General features: G+C 38.3%; 2 protein-coding genes across 5 annotated transcripts in view; one reads left to right on the forward strand and one right to left on the reverse strand.

Annotated features, from left to right (window-relative positions):
* nkain4 (sodium/potassium transporting ATPase interacting 4) overlaps positions 1-5,706 on the forward strand; it is a 48,843-nt gene extending 43,137 nt beyond the window's left edge. For both annotated transcript variants that reach the window (XM_056733343.1, XM_056733345.1), the window contains one exon: positions 3,579-5,706. In XM_056733343.1, the coding sequence (XP_056589321.1) occupies positions 3,579-3,588 (10 nt within the window). In that variant the 3' untranslated portion in view covers positions 3,589-5,706. The remainder of the gene's footprint in view (positions 1-3,578) is intronic.
* A 167-nt stretch (positions 5,707-5,873) lies between these two features.
* On the reverse strand, positions 5,874-11,303 carry birc7 (baculoviral IAP repeat containing 7). Of its 3 annotated transcripts, none has more exons than XR_008904853.1 (8): positions 10,688-11,303; positions 9,039-9,138; positions 8,649-8,730; positions 8,453-8,492; positions 7,782-7,994; positions 7,029-7,091; positions 6,472-6,540; positions 6,264-6,396 (listed from the first exon to the last, which is right to left on the reverse strand). XR_008904853.1 is itself a non-coding variant. In XM_056733392.1 (8 exons), exons 1-7 carry the CDS (start codon positions 11,232-11,234, stop codon positions 6,482-6,484), a joined length of 1,071 nt encoding a protein of 356 aa, XP_056589370.1. In that variant the 5' UTR covers positions 11,235-11,303; the 3' UTR covers positions 6,264-6,396; positions 6,472-6,481. The 3 variants fall into 3 exon arrangements, 2 of the variants coding, with proteins under 2 accessions (XP_056589369.1, XP_056589370.1); XM_056733392.1 differs by having other exon boundaries at positions 6,472-6,507; XM_056733391.1 differs by lacking the exon at positions 6,472-6,540 and having other exon boundaries at positions 5,874-6,396.
* Between the last annotated feature and the right edge of the window lie 56 nt (positions 11,304-11,359).

The following is an 11,359-nucleotide window of genomic DNA, read 5'->3' on the forward strand; positions in this document are numbered from 1 at the left end:
ATTGACTTTACCATTTATATGTAAACACGACCAACAACACAGAACATGAAAAGGGTAATAAAATACAATACATAAAAAAGAATATGAATAAACACGTACAAAATAAAACACATGAACATAATAAAACAGAAAGAAGGGGTAAATAACATTTACCATGTACAATAAAGTGACCTAATACAAATTTTCCAGTGCTATAGCTTTAATGCATAAATTAACACATCCTTTCTCAAACCTCAGTTTCATCTAGTTTCAAATATTGTTAAAAAGGACTCCATACCTCCTCAAAGGTTTTATATTTATCTTTAAACAAGCATCTTATGTCAGGGCCTTTAACACATTTAAATGTAAAGAAATAACCCGTTTTGCTTGCAATATACACATATCCAAAAACAAACTATTATTATTTCCACAAATACTACAAAATGATTACAGTTTATGTAATTGAATCCGTTTGGGATATTCTTATTGTAATACAGGTCAAAGTTGGTATGGAAGGTGCGGGAACCAGCAAACATTTAACATACTTTAATCAAAATAAACAAACAATAATACGGAAGTAAAAGACCGTCAGCCACCTCACAGTCGACTGCTGGCCACAAGAGCATAATAACAAACTTAACATTTGTCCGGGCCCGGTCCTCTCTCGTCGTACACTCTGCCCCTCATCCTTTTATCACCACCGAGGGCGCTCCGACAGCATGTCTCTCCTTCCACCCGGGTTTCGGCACCAATGTAATACAGTTCAATGTAGGGAAGGAGGCGGGAACCGGAAAACATTTAACAAACTTTAATCAAAATAATATTATTATTTAATAATAAATAACAATAATATGGAATTTAAAGGCCGGCAGCCACCTCACGGTCGACTGCCGACCATAAGAATATAAATACAAACTTAAACATGTCCGGGCCCGGTCCTCTCTCGTCGTACACACTGCCGCTCGTCCTTTTATGCTTCCGATCTCCACCGTGAGAGATATAGAGCCGGTGCAACGCCTAGCTGACACTCATTATCACTCGCGTCACCGGCCCTGCGTCATTCCCTCGCGGCTCTCGTCCTGCCTCGCTCATCACACTTATCACATAACACTATATTATTTTTATATGTGAAATAAGGCAAGTATATCTTCTAATCGTATCTTTTCTGCAAATCCTTACCAAAGCTAGGATGTGTCTTGTTTACTGTAGTAGAGTAGGCGGGGCGAGACCGTGGTTCGAGTCCGGTGAGTAATTGTGAATTAGCGCCAGCTGTGCGCACACCGGCCTCGAATCACGTAGGAGATGGGAGCATATAAAATGAACGAGCGACCGGACCGTCGAGGAGAGAGGACCGGGCCCGAACTTATGTTATGTTTGTATTTATATTATGTTTTGTTCGCCGGCGGTCGTCCGTGAGGGGCCGCCGGCTGTTATATTACTTTATTAAATGTTTAAATGTTTGCCGGTTCCCGCCTCCTTCCTTCCATTTTATTGAGATTTGTTACATTGGTGCCGAAACCCGGGAGGAAGGAGAGACATGCTGTCGGAGAGTCCTCGCCGCCGCGTGGCCTCGCGGTGCCGCAGAGTTCGGGCAGCGCGGACGAAGGGCGTCCGCCAGTGGCTGCCCGAAGCGGTGGCTCTGGGGAAACGGAAGTGCACAGTGCGGCCACCGTCAAAACTTCGGTGGAACGGCGACCTTTGCTGCCGCGCCCCTGGGTCGAGGTGGGGTGGCTTTCGTCCATTTGTTACATTTACATATTTTGTTAAATTTTGGTTAAAGATTGCCAAGGCAATTTTTAAACGAGCATTAATTCTTCACCACAATGCTATTAATGCGAAATAACAAAGTAAATAGGGTAAATTTAGTTACTTATTTAATTTTTATCTTGCGTCCACTGAGCAAGAGCCATTGGGATAGAAGGGAACCCCGACAGCAGATTTCTTCAAATAGGGCTATGATTGACATCCCTTGTTCTTTAGGACATATAATAAAGTTCTTGATTGACAGCCCGTTCATTTTCTTTACACAGCGCTGTGGAGTAGAACTATAAATTCCAATGCAAATGATTTTAAGATCGAAACACTGACAGTGTGGTCGTAAGCTTCTCTACTACCTGCTGCTATATGTCCTCAATCTGAAGTCTTAAGTCTTGCTCTTAAGTGTGAAGTTTGAAGTGTTTTTCATTCAGGGAATATGGTTCAGGGAAGTGGTCCCTCTGAGCCCAACGCTGGCCTCATTTCAATAAACCTTGAATTATGCAGGATGTTTAATGAGTGTGTGTGGAAGAAGCCTTTTTAATTTCAATATGTGCACATGGAGGTGCTAAATGTGTTAGATTGGCCCTGGGGACAGTTCTCATGACAGTTTAATCAGAGAAGCTGAAAATGAGACAAGTGCTCGTCCTGCATCTAGACACACAGGCATTTCACAGTCTCAGGGATTTTAATGAATCACCCAGCAGGTGTCCGTGTGTTTGAAAAAAATAAAGAAATGATTTCCTTTCCTTTCATGAGTGTGAGTTTGATTTGAGTCATCCCACAACCCATATTCCCCTGGGATATTTAAGATGTATTAAAACAATTTGGAGTTTAAACTCAGCTTTGAGAAGAATTGAAGGATCACACCACATAAGCAAACTTGCTGAATCAAGTTAGTTTGCTGAAGTTTGAGAATGACTACAAAATATTACAAGAGATTCTTTTTTTGTCAGTGTACAATTCCAAATAAATTTTTTCTATTAAAACATAGTGGCTTTGAAACACGTAATAATGTATAAATTAATTGTAATATCAACAACAATAACCATAACTATTGAATAAAATAGAGACCATTTCAAACTTTACTATTTATAGGTATGTGTTTAGGTACAATTATCATTTTTGTTTCATTCTGTAACAATATACCTCACAAATTTCTAATAAAAATAGTGTTTCTATTTGCTGTTATTTGAAGAAAATGATGGAGAGACAGGTCAAAATATCAGACATTATGCGCTGTATTTTTTCAATAAAAATATTTATTTAAAAAATCATGTCTTGTATTATGTTATCATGTTTTTATTGTGTTGGTTAGCTGTATTTTTTGTGTTATTTTGGCTTAAATAAAAAACAAACCAACTGGAGTTTGACTGCTATTAATTGGAATGCACAATAAAAAAACATGATTTTGTATATATATCCTATAAGTTCAGTGTTTTGTCTATACTTTGTACCATAAATTTCGTATTTTGGTGGTATAATCAAACATGAGGGGGCATTAAATGTAGATACTAGACAAATATGCTCACCAAGACATCACTTTTGGCCACTACTGTATTTTGAAATGTTTCTGAAAGTACCTCATGTGTTGTGTGACCGTGAGCAGGTTTATGGGTAATTCATACATGTTATTAAAAGCCACCTTTACAGCAGTGATTTAAACTTAACTGAAAGTTGAATGAAATTAAAGACCATTAGAAATCTACTTCCTTACATTTGCATGTGAATTACATCTGTTTGGAAATTGGAATTGAAAAGCCATTGTCATGGCACACAACCCTTGTGCAAACAACACCTGTAGCCTGTCATAACCTTATACTCTGTGTCTCTGTGTTCATCAGGTCTTCGTAAATGAAAGAGCAGGTCAGATGATTCATCCCCTCCAGCAGCTCGTACCTCACCTCCCTCCTTGTTCCTTGAGATCTGCCTCTCCACTGTTTCCTCATTCAAACACTTCCTGATCAAGCCCTTCTGGTCTTGGAGAGGACTGGAGAGTCGGCTGTCCAATACAAAACACAGTCCAGTTGTCTCGTTCAGAAACATATCGAAACAAAAATGTCCATTGTTAGGCAGGTCTAAGATCAATGTGCATTGTATGAGATCATGGACAGCAGGCCTGTGAGTCACTCAGTGGAGTTCAGATGTTGAGGTTAACTGACTTCCACCTCTTTTTGTGTTTGTGTGTCTGTGTGTGTGTGTGTGTAGGGAGAATAGAATGCTGTTTACCTTCACACAGGATTTGCGCATGTACACAGTAAAACACAACAGTATGCAGAGAGGAGGAAGGGTGGTTTGGAAAGTGGGTGGGACCCAAAATAAAATACAAAGCAAGCAAACCTCATGTGGATATTTTTCCAAAATAGAAGCAAAAGATAAAAACGCCGAAAATACGACCAGAAGGTTCTTTCATGTGTCAGTATGATGTGTGATTACATTGTCAAATCCAGTTTTAGTTTTTATACTGCCGCCTGAAAAAGTATTTAGACATTTAAGCCAGACTGAAAATATGTCATGAGTCCAAATACTTGTCACTTGTTGTACAGGCCCCCTCAGTGTTCTTACTACGTGTGTTTGAATATAATCCTATGAAGAAAATAGCCGCGGCTTCCTATGGCATTCAGTCAAAATCAATAAAATGATCACGTAATCTGTTTTTTATTGTATAGCTGACAGATATGATCAAATGGGAAGTTTCTTTTATATGAATGGTGCTTGTAATCAAATAACAGTTTGTGAACAAATATCACGTAATATTGTCAGCATGTATTCTTTTCTTTATCTGAGAAACAGTCGAGTGTCTTTCACTGTTGTTGCAAAGCTACTGTTTCCGTTTACTGGAAAAAATAAACCATAAAGCACAACTGGATGACCTAACATGCAATGTTACATGTATCATAACATGTATGACACGTTTTAAAGAGAGGGGCTGTGTATTTCTTTTCAAACTGAGATTTGTTGGTCGGTCTGTACAAATTGCTGAATAAGGCCAGATATGATGTGTACTGTTAGCAAAACTTGCGCTTAAAGGCAGTTCACCCAAAACTGAAATTAGATCTTTATTCACTCGCCCTTGAGTTGTTCTAACTTCTAAATCTGAATAATTTTTTGTTCAAATGAACACTGTGTTCTGATGCTGTTGAACACAAAAGAAGGTATTTTGAAGGATCTGGGGCACTTTTGTCAAAAAAAAAAAAATCCTACTTTAGGAGTCAATGGTGGACAAGAATTGTTTGGTTACAAGCATTCTTCCAAATATCTTTCTCTGTTCATCAGAAAAAATGTTTTTATTCAGATTTGGAACAACTATAGGGCGAGGAAATGAGAACAGCATTTTCATTTTGGGTTGAACTGTCCCTTAATTCACCTCAAATGAAGATTCTGTCATCATTTACTCCATCTAAATAGTTCCAAAAAGTGACTTTCTTTTTTTAAAGTTAATTTAAAGTTTATACAAGTTTGAAATGGCAAGAGTTCAGAAGAACTGTTTAACCGTTAAATCATTGAGTTGTATATTTGACAGAAACATTTTCACCTTAATTTGTATCCATTAAAGAAAAAGTTCACCCTACACTGAAATATCTTATCATTTACTCGCCTTCATGCCTCAGATGTAAATGGAAAAATATTCATTTTTGCGTGAAATATTTAATACTCCATTGCCTGCGGACCTCTCCTGCCCCCTAGTGTCCAATAGATTTCTTTACAACCTTGCATTTTCTACCACTTGTCTGTGTAGTTTGTTATTTTAGAGTTTAGGATATAGGTCATTGTTACAAATCTGCATCCCTCTCTTTCTCCTATGCCGTCACATCCTTTCCTTTTGAACATGTATGTTTTCCGCAAACTATTTTAATATCTTTCGTCTCTTCTCCATATATGTTCATTGACTGCTTGTCCAATAACATGTGTTTGTTGTTCAGAGTGTAAATAAATGTTTGTTAATAAAATATGTGCTTTTCATCTACTGTACACAGTGTTGTGGTGTATTTGTTTCCGCATGTGTGATGTTGTCTTGATCTGTAAACAAACACTGTTATTTACATACACACGTCAAATGTTGTCTGCTTAGCAATGATAAAAGTCAGTAATATTTCACATTAAAAAAAAAGACACATGTATCACAAAGTGATGCAAATTATTTTATTATTAAAAATAAAAGTTCAATGTGTTCATACAATACTAGTAAAATATGATAAAACTAATAATATGCTCTTGCACAAATTATCCTTGTATATTTAAAGTCAATAGAGCTTCTTATTCTCATTTCGTTAGACACTTGCTGTCTGGTGGGATGTTAAGTCAAATATCAAACACCACCTACATTTTACAGCTTCAGAATTCAGAAGCTAATAATAATAGAGAACTTATAGCATTTAACGCTTTTGAAATATCACGCAGAATGATTTGTCTGATGTTGTACAACAAAGTATGTTGCTTTTCCGTGCATGTGGAAACCTCATGACATGAATGCTCGCACACTGCCCCGGATGACTCCCCTGCAGATGGGGCAGTGATGCAGACTGGCTGCGCAGTCGGTGCAGACGACCAGATGGCCGCAGGGGATAAAGACCATAGAGACGATTTTGTCCATGCACACCTTACAGGTTCTCTCTTCCTGAAGCTGTCTCAACTGCTCCTCTGGACTGAGGTCAGATTGCACTAAAAAACAAGCAAATAAGTGAAGACATTTGAATTTTGTGTATCGTATATACATGATCAACATAAAAAATTTACCTTTACAGCATTATTTATTTTGGTTGATGTTCATTTCTACATTTGTATTAAAAATGGGTTTAGATTACACTGTGAAATTAATAGAGAATTAAAATACACATACAGTACAAGCACTCACAATTTTTTTTACTATATTACTGAGAGAGAACAATCATAGACTTCCACTGTTTTTATGCCAGAGTAATATGTGGAGATGCACAGATACAAAATTTATATTATTTAGGATGTTATCTGCCGATACTGCCTGATTCTGAAGATTAAATAAATATTTCTTATTTTTCTGAATGTTATTAATTCATATAATGACTATTAATATTGAATCTGATGTTTCTTTACAATTTCTATGTACAGATCACTTATTCATTGCATTTTCCTGTCCTCGATTATCGATTATTGGCCGGTATATCTGTGCATCTCTACTAAAAATATTAATTCATGTTTTACATTTATGAGTCTTTTTAGTATCGAGGACCACGTCAAATCAGTCGTGACCCTCTAAAGTATCACAAGTATATCCAAACCACACACAAACATCATATGTGTGTGTTAATAAAGACCTTTCTCCCTGACTGCAGACTGTGTTCTCTCACTTGTCCTGCTGTCCTGTCTCTCCACAGTCTCTGAGGAAACAAACTCATACATGTTAGGAAGGAAAAAAGGACATACCATAATTGACAATAAATTGTCATTTTTGCATTTGTGATGAGGGACACATATTTAACATTAACATTAAATTCCATTAGATAGATCACAAAAAAAATACTTCCATCATTTACTTTCATGTTTTTCAAACATATATGACAAAAGGTGTATGCATCACAAAAATATGAATTAATATGTGGCACAGATGTGGCATAAATGTTAGATACTGGCACATTACTTTCAATTTTTGCATAAAAGAAACATATACACACGGGTTTGGTCCAATATTTCTTTAAAAGTCCAGCGTGAATTTTAGCGGCATCTAGTGGTAAGGTTGCTAATTGCAACCAACGGCTCACTCCAACCGTTCGAAAAACTACTTGTTAACACAGGGCTAAGATATCATCATGCTTTCACGTCTCTGCCGAAAGAGAACACATATTTGCGAAACCACTCAGTAGAGCAGTTTGTCCGTTTAGGGCTACTGTAGAAACAACATGGTGAATTCCAATTAAGGGGACCCGCGGTGTATGTAGATAGAAATAGCTCATTCTAATGTAATAAAACATAATGCTTCATTATGTAAGGTCTTTATACACCTCCCAAGACATAGTATGTATTGTTATATAACGTAGGTTCGGTGCATCTATGAGTTTGAAACTCCACACCTGGTCTGGGCTCTCCCGTTTGTCTTTCCTCCTCTTCGGCCTGAAGGACGTCTGTCACCAGGTCAGAGACTGAGGTATAGTGTGAGCCGGTGAGCAGAAAGCGTGACTGCACCAGACTCTCCACCAGTGAGCGCTGGAAACCCATCTGGAGGACAGCCTGAACTACAGGGGACAACATTACTGCTGCCTCCGTGTTCTGCCCTCCTACCAACCCTGACAGAGGGAAGAGCACACAGAAACAGTGAATGTGTTGTTTGGCTATAGCTGTGAGGTAAAATTTGTGAAAATACCCTTTAAAATATTTGTTAAAGGTTGAACATTGAAAAATGACACAGTTTGGCTGTAGAGCAACAGTTGTTGAGAACACATCAGGAGAGATGGACCTTCGCCTAAATGAAAACGGCTTTTTGTGAGCTGTTACAATACCAACAATTCCTGAGGAATATACAACACAGTGTATAGTGTTCTAGATGGGTAGTTCACTCCTGTGGCAAAACAAGCATCTTATTGTTTGTATGTGACCCACAACTGTAAAACTGTTATAAGTCAAGAGACTTTCAGCAGATATATGAAATGGGACGCCAGTAAGTTTAACAAGAAGATCAATTTGCCAAATAATTCAAATTCTATCTCATAACTTGAAATGTACAAACATACTTGTATTCATTTACCTGATGTAATACTTCCTGAAGATGATGACAGAGAGCCACCCTTCAAAAAAATACACAATTTTATTTAAAGTTGCACGTAAACATAGCTGTTAAACATTCATACATTTGTCATATGCTTTTACATTTTATCAGCACTACAGGAAGCCATGCAACAACACAATAACTGATGAATCGATGTATTATATTTATTACGTACCACTCTCTCACTTAAGTTGAAGTGGGATTGTTGAATGCTGCTCACATATTCCCGTCCTCTGGTTTGAAGCAAATATTCACATCTTGAGAAGCACATGAATGCCAAAATTAAAAACGGTAATACATACCCGAATAGATACAAAGACCATACACACAAAAATTAATTAGATTCTCCACTGGACCTTATAATCATTCATGCTCTCAGCTTATCTAATTTAATGCCATCTAATTTACTTCAGTAATGTCTATTATTAAAGTATTTCAAATTAATAGACTTTAATATGCAACAAATCAGATACAATAGATAGAAGTTTATTGCTTCTAATATGTATCTTTAACGCAGTAGTCTGAACTTCTCTTTTTTTAATAAGAGCAGTCATTCAGCACTTACTGTGGAAACCATTTTGCATGTTCCTGCCATGGGTCATCTCCTGGTTCCCAGTTCCTCAGACCACCATCACAGTAGAAACACTTCACGTTGTCACCATGACCTGAGAAACACATGTTTCATTTCCTACCATGCCAAAATATAACAAAACAGATCTTATCATTGCATGCATTTTCATAAATTTGAACCCACATAACACTAGGGTTATGTAAGATCTTTTTTGAAGTTGAAACCAAAAAAAATTGCACAAATTTTGTAACAACCAATGTGTGTTTGTGAGATATTAAAGGGAAACAAACGTGAGGTTTCAAACGTAATGTTTCAGTTATCACAATAATGTTTACATGATTGTGTCATAATTCATCTAAAATATGTTTTATATTTACACGCACTGCATTTGTAAATAATAGAACAGGCAGATAGGACGATTCTTTCACATTATACCACGGGGCTGTTGAATGCTTCAATTTGATTGGTTAACAAACAAGGCTATGCATTAACTTTCAGTTAAATGCACAACTATGAAGGTGTTCGAGGTCTGCTGACCGCATTACAGGTGCAAAAGCAGCCCCCGGTGCATTCCAGTTCACACCACACTCATACAAACGCAACTGTTTTTTAAAGCCTGACTCTTAGCCTACTCAATGTATGAGAAGAAGGCAGTGATCTCAGTCAGAGGTTACAACCCTACATATTAGAAACTCTTAGTCATTATTTGTATGTTTTTCATAATATAGTTTTCTCTTTTGAGAAGATTTTCATAGTTGATAACTCCACATCTGATCTGTGCTCAACATTTAAAGAGACCATGAAAATGTTTTAAGTTATACACCTTTTTATCTAGGCCTTAATTATGTTGTAGGCTAGTTGGAATAGACAATTAAAAAATTAAAAAATGTTTTTATCAGCTAAAAAGGATATGCAAAAATTGAATTCCGTTATTATTGATCTTGATCTGACGTTAATGTCAAACTTGACTGTTAATGGAAACGTGTGCAGTTTCGTTTCAATAAACGAAGGGTTTTAAAACTCATAATTAAATATACTGAAATCGAATGTACAGAATAACTAAATAGAAAAACAAAATGCATTAAACACTGACAGCCTACTGGTTCCTTATCCTCTCCATGCTGCTTATAACTGGTAACGTATATATTTTGATAAACCTATAGGCCACTCTTTCAAAAGTTTCCCTGGTGAAGACAGAAACAATAGGAGGAAACAATTATTTTAATGTTCACTGACTTTTCGGTCACATTACACAAAAACGCAGGTGTGCGCGCGATCTCACACGCAGGTGTGCGCGCGATCATACTCACCATGTGGCTCGTGCTTTCGAGTCCGTTTGGTCTTACGGAAATGAGCATTTTATGACGATAACATGACATGTGGTGTGGTAACCGGTAAAAGCGTTCTTCAATTATTCCTTAAATAAAGGGCTTGCGTTACTGTGGCAACGCTCGCGGGCTCTCTCGTTCATTCCGTTCATTCCCTGCATTCACAGTCCGCGTGATACGAGGCGCGTGACTGAGAGCGCAGAAAAGAGAAGCGGCAAAGTTTCGGTGCTTTGCTGTGTCGAACCCTATAATAAACCATGACGCTAATTTTACGGTCCAAACGAGTACCATACACACGTTAATTTATGGACAAACCTGTATAGAAGAAGCCAGCTCGTGCCAGGGTATCAGGTTGCACTGACGCTCCGGTGGGCCAGTTGTGATAGGTGGTCAGTCTGCTGTCCTCTGACTCCATCTCCGGGTACTCCGCCTGTCCGGAGACCACCTGCTCTTCCACGGTCATCCGCTGCAGTTGACTCAAGAGCTGTCCATCCACAGAGTCAGAGGAGGCCATCGGAACATTACCCACATCTCTGCCCATCACAAAGCCGCATGTGGGAAAATGCCTCTCGTGTTCACCCAGTGGGGTGTCTCCCTGAACCCAGTACCTCAGTATCCCAGCACAGCAGAAACATTGCACCGTATCACCGTATCTCAGATAGAAAAATCCAGCCCGGGCCAGGTCCCAGGAACGCACCGGCGCATCTCTTGGCCAGTTTTGGAAAGTTTGGAGTCTCTCCTCCTCGCTCCGCATGCCGAGCCGAACCTCTGCCTCCATCCTTCTCTCACGATCTCCCCTCATGCTGCTCTCCTTCCATAGTGAAGTGTTTAGTTGCGCTTTGGCCCACCCTCCGCTGGCCATATAGTCTATTATTGCGTGGAACAGAGCACAGTTTGGGTTACTATGCCACACATATTTCCAGAATAAGGTGGAAAGCTACCCGGTGGCCAAGCAACGAATAGCATTTATACAATAGCAGCCTTTCA

This window comes from Triplophysa dalaica, chromosome 20 (assembly GCF_015846415.1).
Source record: "Triplophysa dalaica isolate WHDGS20190420 chromosome 20, ASM1584641v1, whole genome shotgun sequence".
Classification (NCBI taxonomy): Eukaryota; Metazoa; Chordata; class Actinopteri; order Cypriniformes; family Nemacheilidae; genus Triplophysa; species Triplophysa dalaica.